Genomic DNA, 26,501 nt, shown 5'->3' with positions numbered 1-26,501 from the left:
GCTGGGTGTGGCACATGCCTGTGGCTGGCAGCCTGGTCTACATAGTGAGATCCCCTTCTCACTGGGAACACGCCTCCCAGCCCATCCCCGAACAAAAGAGCCACTTATGACACCAGTTACTGCTCCAGTCGATGGAAGGGGACTTTATTTGGTCCCGGGGTCACGGGCCAGGTACGGCCCCAGCTTTATTTGACCTTCTTCTTGGGGCGCAGGTTGTTGGTGTGGCCGCACTTCTTCTTGCGGCAGTTGACCGCACGGGGGTGCAGGCGTGCATAGCACTTGCGGCAGATCATCTTGTCACAGTTGTACTTCTGGGCGAGCTGACGAAGGGACGGCTCGATGATGCCACCACGCAGGCGCAGCACCAGGTGCAAGGTGGACTCTGGGAGGAGGACAGAAGCTGAGCCCTGCCCCGGCAGCTCGGGAAGACCTCAAGGAGAAACTCCTCAAGAGGCTTCCCCACATTGCTGCCAGAGGCCAGACTTCCCTTGAAGGACTGAAACCAAGTTCATCCACTTTTGTAATGTACTGAGGCCTGAAGAGGGAGCTAAACAGCAACGCAGGCAGCTGGGAGCCACCGCGCAGTACAGGGAGCATTCAGGTCGTGTAGGAACACAGGTCAAAAACAAAACAAAACAAAACAACAAACAGGAAAGTGTCCAGATGTGGCCAGCCTGATACAGTGAGGTCTGCCCCACAGACAGAGCCCGAAAGCATTCAAGTGCTGTGACATCTCTGCAGTCCCACCAGCTCCTTTTCCTTCTAGGCTGCGTCTTGTTGACACACCCCAGTGCTAGGCAGGCAGAGGCTCAACAGGGACAAGGAAAAAAAAGCTGCCATGTGACAGTGGCATGGGCCTCAATCCCAGCACCCAGGAGGCAGGGGGATCTCCCGAGTTCAAGGCTGGGACTATACAGAGAAACCCTGTCTCAAACAAACAAGGGGGGAGGGGGGCTGGCAGCGGCACGCAAACCCCCAAACACAAAGATTCGATCATCTAAAAAGTGAACAGGCATTATGGCTCACACCTGCAACCCCAGCTCTTAGGGCAACACTGTGGGGCCAGCCTGGGCTAAAGCCGAGACTTAGCTCAAAACAAAACAGGAGTAAAGGCTTGGCAAGTGAAGGCACACCACAGAGGCCTGGAGACCTGGGTTCAATTCCTGAAGCCCACACACGGGTGGAAGGTAACTGACCTCTCACTTCCACACATGGCTGCCACACACACCCGTGGCAAATGAAAAGGGACAAGACATGCCACCGCCAGGCGACTGAAGCAGCACTCCCGGGGCCCACCCCTTCCTTACCTTTCTGGATGTTGTAGTCCGACAGGGTGCGGCCATCCTCCAGCTGCTTGCCGGCAAATATCAGCCTCTGCTGGTCTGGTGGGATGCCTGTGCACAGGAGAAACCAGGCTGGCGGCAGCTCCTCGCCGCAGGAGCTGGGACCACCCCAATCACTCAGAGGAAACAACGGACTCCGACCATTCCAGAGCCGGGTCAGCACTGCCATCAACACCACCCCGAGCAGCCCAGCCCACCTTCCTTGTCTTGGATCTTGGCCTTGACATTCTCGATGGTGTCACTGGGCTCGACCTCAAGAGTGATGGTCTTGCCCGTCAGGGTCTTCACAAAGATCTGCATGTCGGCGTCTGCGAAGCAGAGAGACCCACCAGTCACACGCTGCTTGTGCGTGGGTCTCTGCCTAGCGGGCCCAGTACCGCCCTCCACTGCCCCGGGGAGGCGGGGTATTCCTTGCCTACCGGCCCGAACTGCCCTCCAGAAGACCCAACCCCACTGTGGACTTAAGCTCAGTACTCCCCCGCGGCCAGTCCCCACCGTCCCAGCCAACGCCACCGGGTGGGACGGGAAGCCTCTCCCTGTCCTGCAACTCAAGGATCGAACACCGCACACTGTCTTCTCGATGCGGCAGGCGGGACTCTGTACCCGACTGCCCTGCGCCGCCGCGCCGAACCCAGGCAGCCCTCGCGGCCCTCGGGGCCCCGCACCCCACGGCCACCCTGGAACCAAGCACCGGTCATCTCTGGACAGGCCGCGGAGTCGTGCCGGGGCTCGGGCCGCAGCGCCCGTCCTTCCGCCGGGGCTGCGCCGGGGCCGCGCGTGCCCGCCGCGCGCCCAGGTCCCCGGCCGAGCCCCGCCGGGCGTGCGCGGGGCCAGGCCGGCGCCCACGAACCCCCACATTCCCCTCGCCGGCCCCCGCCGCGCCCCCGCCCCGAACCAGCCGCCACCAGCCCGTCAGCGACGCGGCCACCGCCAACCTGCTCGGCCGCCTCGTTGAAGAGAAAGAGGACGGCGGAACCGGAAACCCCCGGTCTCCTCTCAGAGCGCCTGCGCACTGAGCACGCTGCGCGTCGACGTCACAATCCACGCCGCACGTCGTTCCCGCCCCAGGCTTCGTCCGGCGCCATGTTGGGTGCTGGCAAGAGAAGCCGAGCAGCGGTCGGACTGTCAGGAGCCGCTTCCGGGTGGAGCTGCGCCACCAGGCGTGAGTGACGGGCGCCCTGCGGGAGCGTCCAGCGCCGCCTTCCCGCGTTCCTCAGCCGGTCGGGACACGCTTTTGTTTCTTTTAGGAGGTGTGGCTGGCGTGGTGGCACTCGCCTTTAATTCCGGCAGATGGGAGTTCGAGGCCAGCCAGTGCTCCATAGTGAGAGTCTGTCTCAAAAACCAAACAAAAATAATACAACCACTAGACCCTGGAAAGAGGGGACTTAAATTTCCCGTGGGCTTGGTGGTGTGGATCATCATTTCTCGAATACTCCCCAGGGCATCAGGCTAAAAGCAAATGTAAGCGGAACTATCTGGGAAGATACCCCCTTTTTTTTTTTTTTTTTTTTTAAATATATCTTCCCCCATACAATATCTTCTGATCAGGACTTCGCCTTCCCCGGGTCCTCCCAGATTCTCCCCACTTCCCTAACCACACAAACCAACACCCTTCTTCTCCTCTCTCAGAAAGACATATAAAATAAAATAAAAGCAGAACAGGACAAAACATTAAGAAATAAAACAGTTCGAGGCAGCCTGGCCTACAGAGCAAATTCCAAGACAAGCTCCAAAGCTACACAGAGAAACCCTGTCTCAAAAAACCAAACCAAGGGCTGGAGAGATGGCTCAGAGGTTGAGAGCACTGACTGCTCTTCCAGAGGACCTGAGTTCAATTCCCAGCACCCACATGGCAGCTCACAACCATCTGTAATGAGCTCTGGTGCCCTCTTCTGGCATGCAGGCATATACACACACTATATACATAAAAAATAAATAAATCTTTAAAAAAAAAAAACAACCAAACCAAATAAACAAAATAAACACAAAAATCACAAGAAACACAGACACACTCATACACACAGAGATCCCATAAAAACACAGAGTTGGAAACCATAATATACAACTAAAAGGCAAAAATTCCCAGACAAAGTGTAAAACAAAACCCTCCAAAATTACCATTGAGTTCACTTATGTGACCTGCCCTTAAAGTATGGTTTGTATGCCTAGAAAGACTCCATTAAGAGAAGACAAATTTTTCACTTGTGAGTGGTTATCAATTGGAGGTAGCATCTGGGTTAGGGATGGGGCATGTGTCCACTCCCTGTCATCACTGAGACCTGGCCTGACTTAGCCCTGTGCAGGCCCCATGCACTGGGCCAGTCTCTGTGAGTCCATGTGCATTGGCCACGCTGTGTTTAGAGACCTTGTTTCCTTGGTGTCCTCCATCCCCTTAGATTTTTTTTTTTTTTTTTTTTTTTTTTTTTTTTGGTTTTTCGAGACAGGGTTTCTCTGTGTAGCTTTGCGCCTTTCCTGGAACTCACTTGGTAGCCCAGGCTGGCCTCAAACTCACAGAGATCCGCCTGGCTGCCTCCCGAGTGCTGGGATTAAAGGCGTGCGCCGCCGCCGCCGCCGCCGCCGCCGCCGCCGCCGCCGCCGCCACCACCACCACCACCACCACCACCACCCAGCTCATCCCCTTAGATTTTTACACTCCTCCTCCCTCCTCTTCCGAAGGGTTCCCTGAGCTCTGAGGGGACGATCTGATAGAGACAGCCCATTTGGGATTGAGAGTCCCAAGGTCTCTCACTTTGCGCTCTGTCCAGCTGTGGGTCTGTGTTTGTTCCCATCTGCTGCAGGAGGAAGCATCTCTGATGGTGGCTGAGCAGACACTGACCTGATTCCCAGTCTGGTAGAGTAGCTCCTGGGAAGAATTTTTTTTTTTTTTTTTTCCGAGACAGGGTTTCTCTGTGTAGTTTTGGTGGCTGTTCTGGATCTCGCTCTGTAGACCAGGCTGGCCTCGAACTCACAGAGATCCTCCTGGCTCTGCCTCCCGAGTGCTGGGATTAAAGACGTTCGCCACCACAGCCCGGCATGGGAAGATATTTTTAATGACTCAAAAGGTATCTATGTTAATTTGGTTTCTCCTACTAGTTAGTGCACCCCGTGTGGAGTGCAGTGTCTGCAGGGGCCAGAAGAGGGCGCTGGAATCAACTGCCGTTCAGGGCATCCAGCCTGGCTGTTCTCTTTCTTTCACTGATGGTATCTTCAGTGCTGGAGGTGGCCCCTAGCTGGGACCTAGTGCCTACTTGTCAGGGGCTCTGCAACCAGGGTATTATGTCCTGGAAGGTTATCATTTAAAAGTGCTCCAGGGAGCTGGGCGGTGGTGGCGCACACCTTTAATCCCAGCACTAGGGAGGCAGAGGCAGGTGGATCTCTGTGAGTTCGAGGTCAGCCTGTCTATAAAGGGAGTTCCAGGACAGCCAGGACACAGAGAAACCCTGTCTCGAAAAACAAAAACAAACAAGGAACTGCATGGCATGTGGAGGCAGGTGTCTGCAATCCTAGCCATGTCAAAGTAGCCGTCCATCAGGAACAGCTTTCCAGAGGCCGCCAGGCCAGCAGCTGTCCTTGCCAGGGACAGTGATGTCTCAGAGGTGGTCTCAGAAAGGCTTGGCGCCGGCTTTGCCCTCCAACCTCACGGGGGTGCCTCTGGCACAGCCCTGTTTTGGTAGTTCACAGGGTTTGGTGTTTGGGCAACCCCCTCCAGCAGGGCCCCCGGTGACATCCAGAATCTGTCCATGCTCTGGGGTGTGAGCCCCAAAACAGACGCAAGCCACGGCATGCAGTGTTCCCTTTTAATAAGACTTTACCGGTAACTTCCCAACAACATCTGTAAACATCGATACAAAAATATTCCATTCAGTTCCTGGAGACGCCTGCTGGACCTGTGAGAAACAGCTCCCCACAGTCAAGGCTGCCTCTGTCTTGAACCTTCTACCTCTCCCAGAATTCAACACGACAGGAAAAAAAGTACTCCACAGAAGGCAGGGAGACCAGAGTTAAGTCAGCAGCTGCCAGCAAGTGGAGACAAGCTCAGCCCTGCAGGTACCTTCCTCCTCCAGGGGTCCCACCATGGTGTGGGGGACATTTGGCTTTGGTCTGGGGACTTTAGAAGTACTGTTCAAAGCTGGCCCAGGCTGAGCTCAAGGATACCTGTAGCCAGCCCCACTGCCCCAGCTGGGGTGCATGTCCTGGCATGGGGAAGTCCTGCTCTCAGGAGGGGGGCAGGAATTAGGGACCCTGCCTATGACAGAATGGGGCAGCAAAGCTGACTGACCCCAGGAGGACCACCGCTGCCCCGAGCCTTTCTAGGATGTGGGAAGGGGCTATTCTCCACGTGTCTCTTCCTCGTCATCTGTCTGGCTGTGGCCATTGATGGCAGGGGAACCGGGTCGAATATGTGATAGGTCCTCAAAGCCAGGGCTGAGAGACGGTGAGACAGTGTCAGGGCTGGTATCACAGGAGCCTGTGCTCTGCTCCGAGGTGGCGATGGTCGTGGTGATACTGGGTGGAATGGGGTCTTCATCTTCGTCCTCCAGGAATGAACCCTCCGGGATGTCTGGGGAAGGAACCCCCATGCTGGTCAAGTCACAGATCCAGGTTTTCCTGTAAGGGTGGCCCTGAAAACTCTTTCCCACCCATGGGTGCATGACTCAGCCCATTTTACAGAGGAGGAAACTGAGGCCTGGGCAGGTGAGTGAGGCTGACTCAGAATGAGCATGCCCATTTGTCATTCAGTATGGGAGACTGAAGCAGGAGGAATACAAAGAATTTGAGGCCAGCCAGGACTACAAAGTGAGAGCCTGCCTGAAAACTTAAAAATTGAGACAAACACAACAAATGCCCAAGTTAGGCTGGCCCAGGTAGGAGGCTGGGTTTGGCTCCCTCTGCAGCAGCAAGGCATCCCTGGGCCAGGTACCACACCTGCCCTGCTTCATCTTAGCACTCTATGGCGGAGGCAGGAGGGTCAGTAACTCAGGGTCATCTTTAGCTACATAAAGAATCTGAGGCCAGCTTGGGCTACATGAGACCATGTCTCAAAAACACAAAGCAAACAAAAGAAACCCCAGGAATCCACCTATCACTGGGGTGGAGACAGGCCCACTCAGCAGATGAGGTGACCTCAGAGAACCCTTTGAACTGCTGGGGTCCCAGTGATGTTACAGCCATAGACCTGAGAACTTGATTCTTCTAGGCCTTCTGGCGCCAGCTCACTCACACCCAGATAGTATCGCTTCCCTCTGGAGTTTCCCTTTGTGAAATGGGATGTCCAGTCCCCACCTCACCGGTGCTTAGGGGTGACAGCCTGGCTTACAGGGCCCCTGGGTTGCAGATAAGAGAGCTGTCACCATTTACTCCTCCCACTGCAGAGGCATCTCCACCCACCACCCATGGGACCCGGATGGGCAGCTGTCCAGGCAGCCAGTCCTCCACGAGGGTGCTGGCAGCAGCGGGGGTGGGTGGGGGCGGGGCCACACTTACGACTGAAGGCCTCTGGGTGCTGCCGGGCCAGCTTTCCCTTCAGTGTCCTGTGGGGAGGGGACAGACAGGGGTGAGCCACAGCAGGAACCCGGCTGGGCTCTGGGCACTTGTCTCCTGCCGTGCCGTGCCCACGGTGCCTGTCTCTAGGCTTGGTCCTGGCACCACCCTGGGGGAGGTGGGGGCTGGGATCACGACAGGAGGTGGCCACCACCTTGCTGCTTCCTGTACCTCATTCTTTCCCTTCTGGCTCCCAGGTGTTGGGGTCGGAGCTCTACACTGGGCCTTCTTCTGTCCACCTTGTATGTTCAGACAGGGCCTCCGTGGACGAGGAACTGGGTATCAGCTGGGCTGCCCGGCCAGCAAGCCCCAGGCCTCACTGTCCCTGCCTCCCCAGCACAAGGGTGACAGTCGTCAGCCACTGGCTGACATTCCTTTACAGCTCATTTTAACTCGTGTTTCTGTGCACGCGCACGTGTGCACATCCCCAAGGCTGACTCCAGTTCTCGGGAGCGACCTGACAGGGCAGGAGAACCAACCCCAGTCCTCTGCAAGAACAACGCACTCTTCACCACTGCCAGCCCCCAGCCTCTGCGCCTGACTTTTTTCATGTGTTCTGAGGATTTGAACTCAGGTCCTCACAATTGCTCAGCAAGTACTTTACCCACCAATTCCTCTCCCTTTTTGTTTTTAAGATAAAGTCTGGCTGTGTAGCTCAGGCTGGCCCCGAGCTCACCATGCAGCCCAGGACCCTCCTGTCTCACCCTATGCGTGCCAGGCGTGTGCCGTCACCCCGCTGGCTTTATTACCTTCCGAACTGGCTGCTGGTTGTTCTGCCCTGACGCCCTGCACTTCACAGGCAGCGGAGGGGCTTGAGAGCGCACAGCCTCCACCCTGACTGCAGCCAGCCTGCTGTCGTGGCAAGCACACAGCTGAGTCACAGCACATGACGCGCTGGACCTGTCTCCTTTCTGCGGAGCTAGAACACATGCTGCTGCCCAGCAACTCCTGGGGCTCACAGGGTTCTTGCCTACTCCCCAAACTACCTGCAGAGTCAGCCTGGCGTTGTGAGCCAGAAATGTGTGCTTAGAGAAGAACTTAGGAGCCAAGAGTGGCAGGGCATCTCAGCACTAGGGAGGTGGGGAGGCTGGAGCATAAGGAGTCCAGGGTCATCCTCATCTATATGGCGAATGTGAAGTCAGCCAATATCAAGACTGTAATAAAATAATAAAAAGAGGCCAGGCATGGTGGCACACACCTTTAATCCCAGCACTTGGGAGGCAGAGGCAGGTGGATCTCTGTGAGTTCTAAAACAACCTGGTCTACAGAGTGAATTCCAGGACAGCCAGAGCTATCTAGTAAGACCTTGCCTCAAAAGCAAAAACAATAATAAAGAATACTAACAAAAAGAACTAAAGCCAGGCATGCTGGCATATGCCTTTAATCCCAACACTTGGGAGGCAGAGGCAGGTGGATCTCTGAGTTCAAAGCTAGCCTGGTCTACAGAGGGAGTTTCAGAATTTGAAAATACTGATCTAGAACACCTAGATCTAGACTTCAAGGTAGAGCTTATTTTGTCCCCTTAGCTCCAACGAGGCTCCCCAGGCTTGAGCTGAAGGAAAGGTGCATCTGTGGTCTAGATCCCATGGCTCTAGCTGTCCTGGGTCTGGGCAGCTGGCTGTCCCCACAGCAGGGATGGGTGAGACTGTGAGGTACGCCTGGAGATCATGATCCGGGAGCCTGCGCCATCGTGGGAAGAACCAAACTGACCCTGACTGGCCTCTCTCCAGGACAGACCCCAGGGCCTCGTGCTCTGCAGGCCGCTCAGCCTGCCTTCAGAAGCGGAGGACCTGGCCTAACTACCCCACTGTCTTCCCTCCTGCCTCTTGTGTCAGGTCCAACTGTGTGGAGCAGACGCCAAATAAAAGGGAAATCCACTACTTCCAGTTCACTCCCTCAGAGGTCAGAACTGCCCTGTCAAACAACCGGAATAGAGCCAGGGCTGGAGAGGGCAGAGGGCAGAGGGCAGAGGGCAGGCTCCTGGAGGGGAGAAAGGGACGAGGAGGGGACTCAGAAGGGCGGGGAGAGGAGGCGAGGGAAGGGAAGGGGCCTCAGAAAAGAGGGACCCAGACACAGGCTTTGGAGAAGCGAGAACCCTGAAGGCAAGGGAGGGCTGCAGAAGGAGGGGCATTTGAGGGCCTGGGAGGGGGGGAGTGGGTCCGGTGGGCCTCAAGGGAAAGGGTGCGGCTTCGGAAGGGACTGAGGGTGCAGAGGCCAGCTAAGTCCCCGGGACGGGCCATCTCAAGAACTGGGTGACAGACCGGGAAGGGGCCAATACTGTAGGGTTGGGGATAAGGGTCTGGAGAAGATGTGCTGTAAGACAGGGCGTGGTCTCAGGATGGAGGAAGAAGATGCTGGGGCAGCTGGCTGTGGGGCCACAGGGGAGCTCTGGGGGGTGGGGCCACCTGATCCTGCGGAAGATGCTGTCCAGGTCCCTTTTCATATCCACCAAGGTGCGAGTGTGGTGCATGAAACGCTCGCTCATCTGTTGCAGCCGCACGCTGGACAGATTGTTGAAGTTCAGAAGCATCTCGTTGGTTTTCTCAAAGCGGTCCAGCCTAGGTGGGGAAAGGGTGAGGGCCCCTGCATGAGGCCTAGGAGCCTTAGCCCGAGCTGAGCCCTGTGAGGGTCACAGCCTCTGCATTCAGTTACCAAGGTACAGCCTGAAGATTTCTGTCTGCTGTACTGGTCACCCAACTCCTACTCACCTCTGTTGCAGCCTGAATCTGGCGTGAATTTGTGTGCGTGAGTTTGTGTGTGTGCATGAGTTTGTGTGTGTGCGTGAGCTTGTGTGTGTGCATGAGCTTGTGTGTGTGCATGAGCTTGTGTGTGTGCATGAGCTTGTGTGTGTGCATGAGCTTGTGTGTGTGAGTTTGTGTGTGTGAGTTTGTGTGTGTGCATGAGCTTGTGTGTGTGCATGAGCTTGTGTGCGTGAGTTTGTGTGTGTGCATGAGTTTGTGTGTGTGCATGAGTTTGTGTGTGTGCATGAGTTGTTTCTCACAGGTTCCTGCTACACACCCTGGACAGTGGCCCATTCTATGTCCCTGAGTTTGTTTTCTTTGTTTTTTCGAAACATGGTTTCTCTGTAGCCCTGGCTATCCTGGAACTCACTATATAGTTCAGGCTGGCCTCAAAAGATCTGCTGCCTACCTCTGAGTGCTGGGATTAAAGGCATGTGCCCCCACCGCCCGGCCCAGTCCACGTTCTAAGCTGACCTCAAACTGTTTCTACAGAAGTCCTGGGATTACAAGCGTGTGCCACTACATCCAGCTAAAAGACTGACATGTTTATTATTATTATTATTATTTGCTGCCCTTTTCATAAGTTTTGGGGCTTTCTCTTTGTTTTAGGTTTTTTTTTTTTTTTTTTTTTTTTTGGTTTTTCGAGACAGGGTTTCTCTGTGTAGTTTTGTGCCTTTTCCTGGAACTCACTTGGTAGCCCAGGCTGGCCTCGAACTCACAGAGATCCACCTGGCTCTGCCTCCCGAGTGCTGGGATTAAAGGAGTGCGCCACCACCTCCCGGCTGTTTTAGTTTTTGAGACAGAGTCTCACTATGCAGCCTTGGCTGCCCTGGAACTGAGAGTGCAGGGGTTTAAAGGTGTGTGCCACACGCTAGGCCCATACTCATTTCTTATTATATACACGGGTGTTTTGCCTTTGTGCATGTCTGTGCACCATGTGCACATGTGTGCATGTCTGTGCACCATGTGCACATGTGCACACAGCACCTGTGGAGACCAGAAGGGCGATCAGGCCCGGGACCTGAATCAGCTGCTGGGACAGAGCCTTGGCCCTCCTCCAGAGCGGCCAGTGCAATCTGGCATGGTGGGCACGCCTTTAATCCCAGCACTCGGGAAGGAGAGGCAGGAGGATCTCCGTGAGTCTGAGGCCAGCCTGGGCTACAGAGAGAGTTCCAGGACATATTGAGACTCTGTCTCAAAAATAACTAAGCAAACAATAGGAGGTGGGGAGCCCCAGGGGACGACAGCAGTCATCACCTCTGGCCTCCGCTGGGAGGGCGTCCTCTAGGGGACCCAAGGCCTCTTCATGATTGGCACCTCAGCCCTGTACCTGCCTTTCACCCCAAGCCTAGGTGAGACCAGTGTGAGGTGGTTCTAGCGAGGGAGAAAAGCACCCTAGGCCAGGCACCCTGCACACCGGACTGGGGTCTAGGTCCTGATGCCAAGATGCTCCTTTGCCTGGGGACAGGAGCTCCTTGGCACTGCCAAGCCATGCAAAGCTACAGGACCCAACCCCTTTGCCAAGGCCTGGTTTTCAAAGCAGGAAGGAACTGGCTCAGGAGCCAGGAACTCATTTTCATTAATTTATCACAACTGGGGGGTGGGGTGGGTGTCCTTCCCATGCTGCCCACGGCCTGCTCACATGTTCTTCTGGGCCAGGATGATGGCGTTGACGTCATCGGCGTTCACCATGCTGAGGAAGCGGCCACAGAAGACCCTCGAGGCCGAGTCCGGGGGGTCCATCTCTTTCTCCTCCCCTCTGATGCCTGAAACGACCAGACCAGGACAGGAAGTCAGCACTCGGCTTGGTGAGAATGTCAAGAGCAAATCATGGCCCCAAACAGGCACCGCCCCAGCCTCAGAATACTTAGGCTGGGAACTTGGAGTGTTTAGGGGCCTAACAGATCCATCCTTAGAAACACATAAGCCAGAGGAGCTGAGCATGGCAGCACACCTGTGATTCCAGCATGTAGGAAGCTGAGGCAGGAGGATGGAGAGGAGTCATGCTGGCCTAAGAACCTGAACTTGTCACATGCACGGGTTGGGCATCGCCATTTCCCCTTCACTGTCCTCACTGGACTCCACAGGGCTGTCATCCCACCTCCTGTCAAGCTCTGCTCCTGTGTGGCTGTAGGTTAGGGTTTTGTATTTGGCTTCTGTGGGACACGCATGGGTGCCACAGCACTCATGTGACAATACGGGACAAACTGCAGACGCTGCTCCTCCCCGGACAGAGGCCAGAGGTGACGGATGCCCTGGAGCTGAGCTACAGGCAGCCACGGACACAGTCAGAACTCAGGTCCTCTTCAGTGCAGCAAGTGTTCCGAGACGCCTCTCCAGTCCCCGTCCTCCATTGTTTGACAGGGCCTCTCACTGGCCTAGAACGTTACCACAGAGGCTAGGGCAGCAAGCTTACATACTTCCAGGGATCTGCCCATACCTGATCCCATCTCACCATCACTGAGCCCCAGCTTTGTGTGTGGTTTCTGGGGACTGAACCTGGGTCCTTAAGTATATTATCACCTGCATTATTGCAGAGAGTGCACCACCTTCCGTGAAGACAGGGTCTCACTATGTAGCCTTGGGTGTCCTGGAATGGCCTACGTAGACCAGGCTGTTCCTAAACTCACAGAAATCTGCTCGCCTCTGCCTCCTGAGTGCTGGATCAAGACTGTGTGCCACAAGCCCCATCTCTTGGGTTTCTGAGGCAGTTTCTCACGTGGTTGTGAGGGCTTCTGACTTACTGAAGAGCTGGAGACAACCTTCAATTCCTGAGTGCCGGGACAGCATCTCAAGGGCCAGCTGGACTCCATGGTGGGGGACAACAAACGTGAAAAAGACCTACGAAGTTCTGAGGCTGACCTCTGCATGTGCACTGTGGGACATGCACACCCATACTCCAAAGTTTCCAAATTCAGCTCTAAACTTGGTTTGGGGGCCAGCAAGATGACTCAGGAGTAAGCACGATGCCTTGTTTAAACCCAGGGACCAACAGGGTGGAAAGAGAGAACTCCCAAGAATTGCCCTCTGACCTCCACGTGCATGCTACAGCACACACATGTGCTTGTGCACGCACATGCTCATGAAATATACACAGAAATATGTATAAAAACCAGGCTGAGCAGGGCACAGCAACAGAGCACACCTTTAACCCCAGCACTCAGGTCGGAGAGGCAGGTGGATCTCTGTGAGTTCAAGCCCAGCCTAGTCTACAGAGCGAGTTCCAGGACGGCCAAGACTATACTGAGAAACCCTGTCTTGAAAAACCAACCAAACAAACAAACAAAAATGGTGGGGGCAGCCAGGCGTGGTGGCACACACCTTTAATTCCACACTTGGGAGACAGAGGCAGGGGAGAATGAATGGGGAGGAGGCTGGGTGTGTAAAGTGCTTGGATGGGAACTTGATGAGCTGCCTTGGGTCCGTCAGAGCTCATGTACAGGTAGACGTAGTAGTAGTGCCTCCATTTGCAAGCCCAGCACCTTCACAGGGAGACAGGAGGCAGAGGCAAGAATGCAGCTGGAATCTCCAAGGCCAGCTAGCCTGGCACACAGAAAGGTGAACACTGTCTCAAACACAGTAGAAGGCGAGCAGTGAGTGGTGCCCAATGGTATTCTCTGACCTCCACACCCCACACAGGCATACCAAAAGACAGAAGCCATATTTAAGCCTGGCGTGGTAGCAGAGGGCAGCCTGATGTACAGAGTTCCAGGATAGACAGGGCTACATATAGAAACCCTGTCTCAGGGGTTAAAAAAAAAAAAAAAAAGAAAGAAACTAGCTATGGGCAGGACATGGTCCCTTCCATCCAAGGATCACACAGTCCAGTCACCCAAGGTCATCAAGCATCACCTTGGGCAAAAGGCAGATACATGGTGGTAGACCCCAGCACATGGGGAGAGGAGGAGTAAGGCAGGATTCAACGTTCAAGACCAGCCAGGACTTCATAGAGCTTCCCAGGCACCCTAGGCAACATAGGAAGACCCTATTTTAGGAGAAAGATGGCAGTGACATGGCTCAGTGTCTAAAAGGTGCTGGCCATCAAGCCAGAGGACTCCAGTTCAAGTCTTGGGACACATGGTAGAAAGAAAACCAACTCCTGCAGGTTGTCCCCTGATCTCAAGACATGAAGGTGCATGCCCCATCCCCCCCCCCCCCCCCGATCAATAGAATGTAAACATTTCTTGAATGTAAATATTTTTTAAGAGAAAAAAAGACTTGTGGTTAAAGGGTGGAGTCAAACGGGTTAATGGCATCCCTCGGATGCAGAATTTTGACTCGAGATTTTGTTCTAGATCACATTATTAGTCTTGGACTGGGGCTGAATTGGTAGCACGCAGAGTGCCAGCTTGGGCCATACATACTGAATCTAGGCCACCCTAAGATGCATGAAGCCCTATCTGAAAACACAGGCCTGGCGCGACAGTTCAGGTTGTCATCCCCGACTCAGGCGGCTACAGGACTGCTGTAAATTCAAGGTTAATCGGGGCTACATAGTGAGTTCCAGGCCAGCCTGGGACAAATGAGACCCTGACTCAAAGCACCACAATACAGGCCAGGCGTGGCGGCTCTAAGCTTCTAAGTCCAAGCGCGCTCCAAGGAGCTCAAGGCCAGCCTGTCTCGAAGATAAGTTTACTGACTTTCCTCTAGTCCTGGGGCGGCTGAAGCAGGAGGATGACCAGGAACTGAAGGCTGACTTGGGCTACTGTCTCAACCTCCCCCAGGAACGCAAGGCTGGGCGGAAGGGCTTTGCGCCTCAAGGACACAAGCCAGGAGCACAAGGCAGCGTCGCGCCCGAGTCCCAACCGAACTCAACTCGACGACCCAAACTCCTCCGAGGGGGAAAACAAAGAAAAACCACACCGGATAAGGCGGGGCTCAAACGTGCACCGAGGCCCCGCCCCTTCTAGAGGGGAAACTGAGGCACGGGCGGGCGCACTCCGGCCGCTCAGGACTCGGGCTGCGGACCGTCACACAGCTCGGGTTCCCATCCGGTCCGCCCGCCCGCGCCGCGCCGTCCGGGAAACTGAGGCCGGCTCGGCCGCAGAGCCAGGCTGGGCCCTCCTTCCCCGCGGCGGCACGGCCCGCGGCCTCCCGCCACCCGCGACCCCGCCCGGCCCAGCACCGGCGTCGCCGGCCTCGGCACCTGCACATCTGGAGGCCTGCCTCGCGCTTCCGGGATGGCGCCCGCGCCGCCTTACGTCATCACGCAACATCCGTGCGCGACCCGAAAGCAGGAAGGGGTTGGACCAATATGTAAGAGGCGCCACAAGAACGTCAAAAGAGTGACCAATCACAGGGCGGCCGATGCGCATGCGCACTGTTTCCAAACCTGGCTTCCTAAGCAACCTAGAAGTAGGCAGTTAAATGTAGTATACGTATTATTCCTTTTTAAATTGTGCACGTGAATATAATGTATTTTGAGCTTATTTGCCCCCACTGTTCCCTTTAGCCCCAGGGCCACCCTCACCACTAATTTTATTTTAATTTTTTATATTTATTTAATGTGTTTAAGTGTTCTGCCTGCAGATACGTATGTGCAGCATGTGATTGATGGGTGCCTATGACGTCCAGAAGAGGGAGTCGGGTTTCCCTGGAACTGAATGGTTGTGCGTCTCCATGCGGGTGCTAGGACCCAGACCATGTTCTCTGCAAGAACAAGAAGCGCTCTTAACCACTGAGCCAACTTCCAGCACCATGCAGCCCAGGCTGGCTTCCAACTTTTCATGTGGCTGAGGTTACCCTTAAACTCCTGGTCTCCCTGCCTCTACTTCCTGATATGACAGATGTATGGCCACTACTGTGACTTTCAGGTTTTTGAGATAGCTCTAGCCCAGGCTGCCCTGGTGCTCACTATTGTGAGAGACAACCTCCACTCTAATATAAGACCAGCTAGTGCAAGAGAAGCAGTTTTGTTTTGTTGTTTTTGAGACAGGGTTTCTCTGTGTAGCCCTGGCTGTCCTGGAACTCACTCTGTAGACCAGGCTGGCCTAGAATTCACAGAGATCTGTCTGCCTCTGCCCCCCCCCCCAGTGCTGGGATTAAAGATGTGTGCCACCACCACCCAGCTAAAGTAGTAGTTTTTAAAGTCCTGATCATGAGAAACCTCTGGCTTCTTTTCCCCAGAGAGTTACAGTCTTTGTATACTTTTAGCATAGCCCCTTTAAATTCCTCATTCTGTTCAGGGGACTCAAAATTTCATCAAATGAATGTTCTGGGGCTTGAGCCTGACTATCCCTTCCCTGATGGCGGGCATGGGTCATAAAGCATAGTACCTGCAACTTTCCAAACATCTTGAGTTCGGAGAGAAGTAGACAGGAGCTGCCAGCTTGGGGCAAGAGGGGCCTAGCACTTCATGCTCAGTTTGACTCTGAGATGGATTCTAAGCATACTTGACACTGAAAATGCACCAGAACAAATGATCTCTTACACTATGGACAGAGAGCTGGCCTTGAGCTCATGGCCATCCTCCAGCCCCAGCCTCCCAGACCGTATCTAAGGATACTTCCGAAGTTCAAGTACCACAAGATGTCCCGTGAGGCAGGGCATACCTGAAGACTTAGCTTTCTCCAGCAACCTGATTTTGTTTTTGTTTTTATTTTTGAATAAAAATACTCCTATTATTGTATTATTTGTTTTGCCTGCATATATGTGCCATATATGTGTCCGGTGCCTGTGGCAGTCAGAAGAGGTCCTTGGGAAATGTCACTTTCTCCTTAGCTCCAAGCAGCTTGATTCTTCTGTTTGCTGTTTAGAAAGAATCCTGATTTTCGTTGCTCTATTTGTATGGATGTGCACTGACCCTGAAGGTCTGCACGCCATCCTTAGGTGTCTGAAAGACCCATTCCAAAGTGATGAATACGAAATGTGAAGCTGCTCACGTTGTTTCTACAGGACGGCACATTTTCCTCGTTTTCATCAGCTCTAGCTGCCTTAGAGCTGGGTGTGGTAGCGCACACCTGGGATCCACTTCTGGAGAGGCTAAGCAGGAGTATCACCACAGACTTAAGGCCAGCCTGGGCTCTACATGTAGTGAGACTTTCCCATCTCAAAAAGAAAACAAGCTGGGTGGTGGTAGCACAGACTTTTGATCCCAGCACTCAGTAGGCAGAGGAGGGTGGATCTCTGTGAGTTCAAGGAAAGAGGGAGAGGGAGGAGAGGGGGAGAGGCTGAGAAGGGGAGAGGAAAAAATAAGTAGTAAAATTAAGAAAAGAAAATACTTTTTTAAGTTGCTGTTTCCCAGAGAGCTCCAAACTGGCCGCTCATGAGCGGAGGTGTTTATTGCTTACGTCTAATTCATATGTGAGCAGGATGAAGCCGACCCGAGCTCGGAGCCACACCGGGACATGCCGCCACCCTCCCTACAGAGGTCCAGGCCAGAGTGCTCCCGTCTTCCACGGCCCATTACACCCCCAGCCTTCGACCCCTTTAAGAACAGCTAGCCGAGCCCAGCAGGAAGGAGGCGGCATCTGGGTCGCGAGACGGATGTGCTCACGAGCCAATGGGCGCGGCGGCCGCGGCGCCAACAGCCAATGGGCGTGCCGGGGGCGGGGCGGCGCGTCTGAAGCTGCTTCCCGAGGCGCGGCGGCCGCGGCTGGGGGCGGGGAGGGGGCGCAGGACCCCAAGCGGGGTCCCCGAGCCGCAGGCACGTGTGGCGGGGCGCAGCGCGGGAGCCGAGGCTGGGGCCGGGGCTTCTCGGGGCTGCAGGGGCCGGGGCCTCCCGGGCGGTGGTGGCGGCCGGGCGCGGGGCGGCGTTGGGGTGCGGGGCGCGCGGGGCATTGTGGGGGCTCGGGGCGGGAGGGTCTCCGGTCGGGGCCGGATCCCGGAAGGAGCCCCACAGGTGAGGGTCGCGGGGCAGGGACGCGGGGCGCCGGGGCTTCCTGGGGCTTCGGAGAAGGCCTGACTGGACGCGGGGTGCTGCGGCCGGGTTGGGGGCTCCCCACAGAGGCCTGCGCCAGGGAGACGCTGCGGGATTCCGTACTGGGGTCCGCACTACTCTTTGGCTTCTATTTTTCCGAGACAGTCCGGTGTAGTCTACGCTAGTCTCCCAAGCGGCTGTGTAGCTCAGGCTGGCCTTGAGCTCCAGGTCCTGTGCCCGTACCTCCCCAGAGCTGGGATGACAGGCGTGCACTGCCACACCAGGGTTGTGGGGGTGCTGCCAACAGCGTGCCTGCTAGGAGAGCGCTCTACCAACTCTTACAACCCTAGCGTACGGTTTAGATTTCTTGAGATGGGGTTTCATGCAGTCCGTGAATTTCATGGCCTTGAGTTCCTGATCACCCTGCCTCCGCCTCCCAAGTACTGGAATGACAGACCTTTGCTGATGCCTGGCTTCTGTGGTGCTGGGGATAGAACCCCGGGTTTTGTGCTTGGTAGACCAAGTGCCCCATCGGCTGACCTGCCTGCCCAGTGCCTACATCAAGCTGGAAACAGGCTTGATGATAGAGGCAGGTTGGAGCCAGGGTCCTTAATGTTGGGAGACCTCGGTATCTTCAGGGTACAGAGCAAGAGACATCCAGTGTCTGGCACTGATCCTTTCATGCTGGATTGGAGCCTTTAGCAGACAAGGTAGCCAGAGGCAAGAACTTCTAAAAGATCCACCTCTCTCAAGTGACCTAGACACTATAAAAATGCTGTTCCAAGGCCTCAGGGACCATCCCCACTGCCCCAATAACCTTAGCAACTTTTTTCTTGTTAGTCCAATAACCTTACTTTTCAGTCTTGGCCCCACTGTAGGCCTGCTGTGTGACCTTGGCCAAGTGGCTTTGCCTTTCTGGGCCTGTTCAGTCTGTTTTTGTGTAAGCTAGGGTTTCCCTACTTTTGGGGTATTTATAAAGATTACATAGTAATTAGTTTTAATAACAGCTAACCCAGCTGCAGCCTGTGGCTCAGAACTTGAGGTCTGTGTTTGTTCTTTCAACAAGCCAGGTTGGTAGGACGCCCAATGTATGGATGATGAATGCAAGCCTGGTGTTGCTGAGACACATGAGGGATCCCAGCTGTAGGGAATCGGAGCTGAGGGAATTAAAGGGGCTGCCTAGATGGGGTTGTCACCGTAGTGCTTGGCCATCTGTCCCCTAGGGTTAGTTCCTGATCCCCCAGCAGCATGGCGTCCTGGGCCGAGCCTTCTGAGCCCGCTGCCCGGCCGCCTGCGGGGGTCCCACCACTGGAGGACTTTGAGGTGCTTGATGGGGTAGAAGATGCAGAGGGGGAGGAGGAGGAAGAAGAGGAAGAGGAGGAAGATGACCTAAGTGGGCTGCCACCACTGGAGGATATGGGGCAGCTGACAGTGGAGGAGGCTGAGCAGCCAGGAGCCCTGGCTCGGGAGTTCCTGGCAGCCACAGAACCTGAGCCAGCCCCAGCCCCAGCCCCTGAAGAGTGGCTGGACATCCTGGGTAAGTGTGAACAGAGCACAGGGTCGGGGGCCACCTTGACCCAGGGACTTCTGTCTCCTGAGCTTCATTTCCCCTTCTCTGTGGGCTTGAAGTAACATTAGGACATCACTGGCTGATTTTTATTTATTTATTTTGAAATGACCTTACTGTGAAGCCCAGGCTGGCCTTGATCTTTGGACCCTCCTGTCTCACCGTCTTGGCCTCTTTAGTGCTGGTCTCACAGGCCTGTGCTATGTGGCTGGCTTCCCAGACTGCTTGAGACAGGCGTGCTTCTGAACTCTGTTCATTGGCTCACACTTTGGCATGCACACACAATTCGTAACAGGTTGCCTTTTACCTCCACTGCTGGTAAGAGCGGCTCAGAGGGGCTGAGTCACCTTCCTGGAGCCACACAGCCTTTGCACTGGGTGCCAGCAGCTCTAAGCCAGCTCCCACTGCATCCTTCCTAAGCATTTGTCTAGACGTGTGACAGGTTCTGAAAACTGTGCCACTGCTCAGCAGAGGTCTCTGGTTCTGTTCCACCTTCACTTGCTTCAGAGTGTTTATTTTTCTCTCCTAAAATGCCGTCTCAGGAGAGTGCCATCAGTAATTATGTTTTGAGGAGGACCTTTTTTTTTTTTTTTTTTTTGGTTTTTCGAGACAGGGTTTCTCTGTGTAGCTTTGCGCCTTTCCTGGGACTCACTTGGTAGTCCAGGCTGGCCTTGAACTCACAGAAATCCGCCTGGCTCTGCCTCCCGAGTGCTGGGATTAAAGGCGTGCGCCACCATCGCCCGGCTTTTTTTTTTTTTTTTTTTTTAACTGTATGAGTGGTGCAAGGGAATGGAACCCAAAGCCCCCTGCATGCCCGGCAAAGACTCTGCCACTGGGGTTTATACCCCCAGCCCCTCAAGGATTCAAGGAAGGGGTTCTTAAAATGCAGACCAGCAGGAGCTAGAGAGATGATTCAGTGATGAAGAGCACTGGCCTCTCTTCTGGAGGACCCTAGGTCAGTTCCCAGCACCCACATGGCTGTTAAGTGACTAACTCCAATTTTGGGGATCTGACACCCCTCACCTGAATTCTGCCAGCACTTTGCTCATGTAGTGCAGAAACGTAAATGCAGACAAAATGCCCGTACACGTGAAATTAACAAAACAAGTCTTAAAAATAAAAATCCTGAACAGCCATGTTAGCCAGACATCCCTAATGCTGTCCTGTGAGGGCACAGCCTAGTGATAGAGCTCTGGTATAAATTGTACAGGGTCTTGATTCTATCCCCCTGTCACCGAAACAGCAGCAGCATGGGAGGTGGCTGCTCCTGAAGGGTGGCTTGATAGAGCAGAGACCCGTGTCTGGCCACCAGATCACAGGCTCACATCCCGGCCCCTGCAGGGAATGGATTGCTGCGGAAGAAGACGCTGGTCCCTGGCCCGCCAGGCTCTAGCCGCCCACTCAAGGGCCAGGTGGTGACCGTGCACCTGCACATGTCCCTGGAAAACGGCACTCGAGTACAGGAAGAGCCTGAGCTGGCCTTCACGCTGGGAGACTGCGATGTTATCCAGGTGGGAGCTGGGTGGGCAGGTGGGCAGCACCTCACAGGACCTGGGTTCGTGTTGACACTTGTTGACCTGTCCTCTAGGCCCTGGACCTCAGTGTCCCGCTCATGGATGTGGGCGAGACAGCCATGGTCACTGCTGACTCCAAGTACTGCTACGGTCCCCAAGGCAGGTGAGAGATGGGCTGCACATTCAACCGTCCCTACCATCCTTCCCATTTCATAGAAAGGGAAACTGAGGTTTGGGCTGGCCAAGTCACAAGGCCCAAGTGTATTGTATCAGATTGCTGTGGGTAATTGACACGGGGCACCCCAGGGACCTGAGTCCTGGCCTTCCTGACAGGGAGGGTGCGGTGGTGGGTGTAGCCTGGTTGCCAGGTCTGAGTGTCTCCCATTGGTCACCTCCCCAGCAGGAGCCCATACATCCCCCCCCACGCAGCCCTGTGCCTGGAAGTCACCCTGAAGAAGGCAGAGGATGGACCTGACCTGGAGATGCTGAGTGGGCAGGAGCGTGTGGCTCTGGCCAACCGCAAGCGGGAGTGTGGCAATGCCCACTACCAGCGTGCTGACTTTGTGCTGGCTGCCAACTCCTATGACCTGGCCATCAAGGCCATCACCTCCAGCGCCAAAGGTGACCAGCCACTGGGATGTGTGTGTGTGCACGGGGAAGTCAGAGGATAGCTTGAGGGAGGCAGCCGTGTCCCCCCACCATGTCCTTAAGCTTTGCAGCACGCACTGTTACCAGCTGAGCCGTCTGGCCAGCCCGTGAGCGGCCAGACTTCTGCACTGTCCATTCTAGAATATTCCAGAATATAGACAGATCCCGTCCTCCATAGCCTTCAGGTCAATGGTTCCTTTCAGGGTTGTGGTGACCAGACACAGTGCTGGTACACATGATCAGAAGCTAAGGCAGGAGGATGACAGTTTGTATACTACATAGCAGGACCCTGCCTTGGGGGCGTGTGTGTGTGTGTGTGTGTGTGTGTGTGTGTGTGTGTGTGTGTTCACTTGCAGTTCAGGTCAGAGGTGGACACCTGGGGTTTTCCCTGCCCCTGCCCACCTTTCCTGACATAGTCTGTCATTGAACATGGAGCTTGGTAAGAGAGGTGGTCATCCTGCCTCTGCTCGTGCTCAGATTACAGACATGCATCTTCACTTGGCTCCTAAGTAAGCCCTGGGATGGTACCTTAATGCTTGCACACAGCCTCAGTGGCATGTCCCGTCAGCTCAGCGTCAGGGTGGACGGCAGAGTGAGTTGGAAGCCATCCTGAACCACTTGAGACCCTATCTATGATGTAAGGACTCGGGTGGCCTGCTTAGGGCTCTGGTGGTGTACACCCCGGGAGGAGGGTGGGGCTCCTTCAGCGTGACCACTCCCCTACAGTGGACATGACTTGTGAGGAAGAGGAGCAGTTGCTGCAGCTGAAGGTCAAGTGTCTGAACAACCTTGCGGCGTCGCAGCTGAAGCTGGACCACTACCGCGCAGCGCTGCGCTCCTGCAGCCAGGTGCTGGAGCACCAGCCTGACAACATCAAGGCCCTGTTCCGCAAAGGCAAGGTGTGCTGCAGCCCTGTGCCGGCCCCAGCCCTGGGTGCCCAGTTTGTGTATGGTGCGCTGTGACGACCGTGCCCAAGGGAAGACCTGAGCTTCCTCGCGGCCTTGGAGCTCTGAGCCTTGAGGGTTTCCCCTTGAGCTGTGTCTCCTGTCCAGATACCACAGGTGGCATGCAGACGGTGTGGCCAGTGTGGTTCTTCTTCACTCCAGGCCGGGCTGGGGACACTGGGGACACTGAGGACTCAGCCTCTCCTCCCCACTAGTTTCTAGGCCGGCTCCTCAGCACAGGCTGTCCCCTCTGCCTGGGTTGTTTGGGTCCAGTGCAGTTGGTTCTGTTCTGTGATGGTGTTGAGGATACAATCCTAGGGCCGCCCACAGGGAAGGTGAGGCAGAGACACATTGGGTGTCTGAGAAACTCCCCAGCTGCTGTTTATGAAGCGCTAACTGTGTGCAGGGAAACCAGTTGTTGTAACAGTTCTAGGAGCCTGAGTGTAGAAACAGGCCCCGTGGACCTGGGGGCCAGAGAGAAACCCACCGACACAGCCTAAGGAAGGATTGTAGCCAGGCACAGCAGCAAAGGCCAGTAGTCCCAGCACTCCGGAGACTGAGGCAGGAGGATTGTCACAAGATCAGCCATCTGGACTACAGCAGAAATCCAGAAAGATGGCTAGTTACTGGAACTGCTCCATCAGGGGAGCTGCCTTCAGATCCAGTGGGGTTCATAGGGCTGCGCGGTACCGAGTCTGACCTGAGGCCCCTGCACTCTGAGGGTGCCTGTCCCCAAGTCCCCTGCCCCAGCCCAGCGGTGAGGCCAGTGCCAAGTTGTTCCTCACCTTGATCAGCCTCCGCACCCTCCGCACCAAACCAGGCTGGGGAGAGCGGAGCTCCGGGTGGACACAGAGTAGGTGTCCCTCTCCCATAGGTGCTGGCTCAGCAAGGCGAATATAGCGAGGCCATCCCCATCCTGAGGGCTGCCCTGAAGCTGGAACCTTCCAACAAGGTAAGCAGAACTCTGGTGGGCTTGTCTGGTAAGTCCCCCTAGTTGTCTGCCTCTAGTTGTTATTACCATTCTATCTTCTGGCTTGCGTAGAGGTGGGGCAGCAGCTCCCGTTTGGTTAGAGCTGATGGGGCAGGTAGAACTCCCAAGTCCCGGGGCCCCCACACCTGACAAACCTGGAACCAGAAGAAGGGGACAGGAGTGATGACAGGCAGGTCTGCTGCCTCCTGCACGTGTCCACCCACTCCCACCCACCTTCCACAGACGATCCACGCGGAGCTCTCAAAGCTGGTAAAGAAGCGTGCTGCACAGAGGAGCACAGAGACTGCCCTGTACCGAAAGATGCTGGGCAACCCCAGCCGGCTGCCTGCCAAGTGTCCGGGCAAGGGGGCCTGGGTGAGCCTGGGTGTGGCTGGGCGGGGGGCAGTGCTGGGGACTCTGAAACTGCAGGGCTCATGGTGAGGTTGGAGGCTCTGAGGAGTGGGTGGGTGGTTGGGGTTTGGGTGTGTGTGCAGGAGTGTCTTAGACGTGGTAAAACACTGGCTAGGAGGCCTGTGTAGTGTGACTGGGGCGTGTGGCTGGGGCGTGTGGCTGGGGCGTGTGGCTGGGGCGTGTGGCTGGGGCGTGTGGCTGACGCTTGGGTATGCAGCCGGCTTTACCCTTCCCTTTATCCGCAGTCCATCCCATGGAAGTGGCTGTTTGGGGCGACTGCTGTGGCCTTGGGGGGCGTGGCGCTCTCTGTGGTCATTGCTGCCAGGAACTGACTGCCCCTGCGCACCTGGACCCCGACCTGTGCTCCCCGACTCCCCCAGGCTCCCTGTCCACTGCCCTCCCTGGCCAAACCGCCTCCTCTGGGTTGGGGGGGCAAGGATTGAGGGTCACGCACCCCAACAAGCAGGAAGGACTAAGGCCCTGAAGGGGGGTGTGGGGTGCAGCCCAGAGGGAGGGGCCCTGTTCCTCCAAACCCAATTGTCTCTGTTCCACACCCCTGCCCTGGGGGGAGGTCGGGCCTCGGTTTCTCCCTCTTAGTAGGCCTGGGGGTGGCCCTTACTACTAGTCCTGCCCACCTGCCCTCCTGTCCAGGCCCCACCCCCTCACAGTGAATGAAATAAAGCCTCACCCCGCACCCCACTGCTTCCGGAGCCTCCTTCTGCTGAGGCTGGACCAGAGAAGGCCCGAGTCACAACTGAGCCAGGCCGCGCACAGCGGCACTCCCGAGGACTTGTGCCCAGCTCTACTTAGTGCTTTAATTTTGTGGTTTTCTGCCTGGAATTGGGTCCTTTTGGGGTCGGATGGATTCTGGGGTCACTTATTTCGTGGGTGTTGGTCTTGATTGTATGAGGCGTTCTACAAGGAAGAGGTGGGGGACCTTGGCAGTCCTGGTCTTGGGGGAGGTCGGGTGGGCCGGCGGATGCTGAGGTTTGACCCAAGCAGGGGTTATGGTCACCTGAGCAGGTCCCTGTGTCTGGGGATAAGGAAGACTGGTCCAAGGCAGTACTGTGCTTCCCAACAGCAGTGACTGCCAGCTCTGCACACCTTACAACTGAGCCCAGAGCTGATGGAGGAGGGGCGGGCAGGAGGGCTAGGCCCTGCAGGCTGTCCTGTAGCACTGGCCTGCCTTTCGGCCTGCCTCTGGGAATAAGGCCACCATTTAGACCGCCCTGTCCCAAACCTGTGACCTCACACACCTGCCATGGCCAGAAGCGGGTAATGATCCATGTAAGTGCCTGGCTGTTGGGGGATTTGTATTTTGAGGTAGGGTCTCATGAGCTGAGGCTGACCTTCTACTCTTCATCCTCCTGCATCCACCTCAAGTGTTGGGATGGCATGTGTATCAGGGATATGACATACCTGGAACTTACAGTGTTTTAGTTTTCATTTAAAAAATGTTTAGAGGTGCTGGGGATGAAACTAAAGACCTGTTTCCCAAAACTTCTCAAGAATTCAGAGAGGAAGAGTGCTTTTCCCTGGGTACACAGCGCTGTCCCGCAGCTCTCCAGAGCCCCAGCTCCCCTTGCCTTCCTTTCCCAACCCTCTGGCCTACTCCAGTATTCACCTGCCCAGCCCTGGGGACCAGTGTCTGGGCAGCCTAGTGCCTGCCACCCAGAGCTGTTCTGACCTCAGCTGGAGTGTTGGGTGTGGGTTTACGCAGGTCCATGGAAAGAAGACACAGAGGCACTCTAAGGATTCCAGCTGCAGGGAGATGAGTCTCTGGTGGACTGACTCACCGTTGATTGTAGAGTCCTCCCCCAACCAAGTTCTGCATAGGCTTTGCGCCCTTAGGAAACTCTCAGACAAGACTGACATGTTTCAAACAGAAAGTGCCAGCGACAAAAGGTAGCAGTCACAAAAGCAGATTAAAGCTAGGTGCTGACACTCCCAGATCAAACCCGCTGCAGCTCTGCAGGCGCTCTCCCTACACTCCTGCCTCCTGAAGTACAGCCAGGGAGGGTGCAGTGGTGCTGAGATCTTTTAATCACACCCACACCCCTCCTGAGGCATCTGCTCACCAGAACCTGCCCTGGTCTGGCCTCCCCTACGCCCCTAGGTGCTTTAGTGTCACATTCCTCCTATAAAATGCACCCACACATCCTCTGTATGCTCCCGCCCCCTTCCCGGAGACAAGATTTCTCTGTGCAACAGCCCTGGCCGTCCTGGAACTCGCTCTGTAGACCAGGCTAGCCTTGAACTCAGAGATGATCCTCCTGCCTCTGCCTCCCAAGTGCTGGGATTAAAGGTGTGTGCCACCACCGCTTGGCCTCTGCACGCTTTTTTTAACCTTAGAGACAGGGTCTAGGCTGACCTTGGTACTGACCGCTGGGCTTTGGTGAGCCTCCTGCCTCAGTCTCCTGGGTGGCTGGGACCACAAACTTGCTGTCATGTCTGGCTTCCTTAGCAGCTCTGGGAACCCAAGGTTCATTACATTGTATTAAACTGTGTGTTGGGGTTGGGGGTGTGCAGTGGTACATATCACTTCCTCCTTATGCATCCTAGGGATTGAACTCAGGTCATCAGGCTTGGTGGCAAGTGGCTTTGCCCACTGAGCCATCTTGCCAATTCAAAGTCTTCTAGGGATGGATGGACCATGCCCCAGCCCCTCACGGGGCATCCTGGGCTGTGACAGCTAGCTGCCTTTGGAGGCTGGGTAGAAATAAAGTAAGATCCAGTGGTGAAACCCGCCAGTCATCCCAAGTCAGAGTCTGAGACCAGAGGATTCTGAGTTCAAAGTTACCCTCAGCTCTGTGGTAAGTGGCAGTCCAGCCTGATCTTTATACCTCAAAACAAGGGGCTGGAACATCGGCTTAGTGGCATGGGGGTTCACGACCACCTGTAAGTCTAGTGACAGGTCTGATACCCTCTTGTGGTCTGGAGAGCATCAGGTCGTACATGGTGCAC

The 26,501-nt window shown here is 55.5% G+C and overlaps 3 protein-coding genes across 7 annotated transcripts; 1 reads left to right on the top strand and 2 right to left on the bottom strand.

The window, feature by feature from the left end:
* Positions 1-116: 116 nt before the first annotated feature.
* On the bottom strand, positions 117-2,414 carry Uba52 (ubiquitin A-52 residue ribosomal protein fusion product 1). Of its 2 annotated transcripts, none has more exons than XM_059245047.1 (4): positions 2,279-2,414; positions 1,541-1,651; positions 1,308-1,394; positions 117-382 (listed from the first exon to the last, which is right to left on the bottom strand). In XM_059245047.1, exons 2-4 carry the CDS (start codon positions 1,641-1,643, stop codon positions 186-188), a joined length of 387 nt encoding a protein of 128 aa, XP_059101030.1. In that variant the 5' UTR covers positions 1,644-1,651; positions 2,279-2,414; the 3' UTR covers positions 117-185. The 2 variants fall into 2 exon arrangements, with proteins under 2 accessions (XP_059101030.1, XP_059101031.1); XM_059245048.1 differs by having other exon boundaries at positions 1,541-1,655; positions 2,280-2,358.
* Positions 2,415-5,425: 3,011 nt separating this feature from the next.
* Kxd1 (KxDL motif containing 1) lies at positions 5,426-14,842 on the bottom strand. Its single transcript, XM_059244445.1, has 5 exons — positions 14,772-14,842; positions 11,268-11,391; positions 9,290-9,442; positions 6,828-6,874; positions 5,426-5,904 (listed from the first exon to the last, which is right to left on the bottom strand). The coding sequence occupies exons 1-5, from the start codon at positions 14,839-14,841 to the stop codon at positions 5,672-5,674; spliced, it is 627 nt and encodes a 208-aa protein (XP_059100428.1). The 5' UTR covers position 14,842; the 3' UTR covers positions 5,426-5,671.
* Positions 14,843-17,142: 2,300 nt separating this feature from the next.
* On the top strand, positions 17,143-24,231 carry Fkbp8 (FKBP prolyl isomerase 8). 4 transcript variants are annotated; one of them, XM_059244659.1, is made up of 9 exons: positions 17,143-17,270; positions 18,707-19,020; positions 20,392-20,561; positions 20,639-20,727; positions 20,968-21,185; positions 21,939-22,111; positions 23,031-23,108; positions 23,370-23,501; positions 23,783-24,231. In XM_059244659.1, the coding sequence occupies exons 2-9, from the start codon at positions 18,732-18,734 to the stop codon at positions 23,867-23,869; spliced, it is 1,236 nt and encodes a 411-aa protein (XP_059100642.1). In that variant the 5' UTR covers positions 17,143-17,270; positions 18,707-18,731; the 3' UTR covers positions 23,870-24,231. The 4 variants fall into 4 exon arrangements, with proteins under 4 accessions (XP_059100642.1, XP_059100639.1, XP_059100640.1 ...); XM_059244656.1 differs by having other exon boundaries at positions 20,965-21,185; XM_059244657.1 differs by lacking the exon at positions 17,143-17,270 and adding an exon at positions 17,353-17,465 and having other exon boundaries at positions 20,965-21,185.
* Positions 24,232-26,501: the final 2,270 nt, after the last annotated feature.

This window comes from Peromyscus eremicus, chromosome 17, assembly GCF_949786415.1.
Source record: "Peromyscus eremicus chromosome 17, PerEre_H2_v1, whole genome shotgun sequence".
In the NCBI taxonomy this organism is placed as follows: domain Eukaryota; kingdom Metazoa; phylum Chordata; class Mammalia; order Rodentia; family Cricetidae; genus Peromyscus; species Peromyscus eremicus.
Note: the sequence above shows the minus strand (reverse complement) of the source record. Positions and strands in the feature narration are given on the sequence as shown.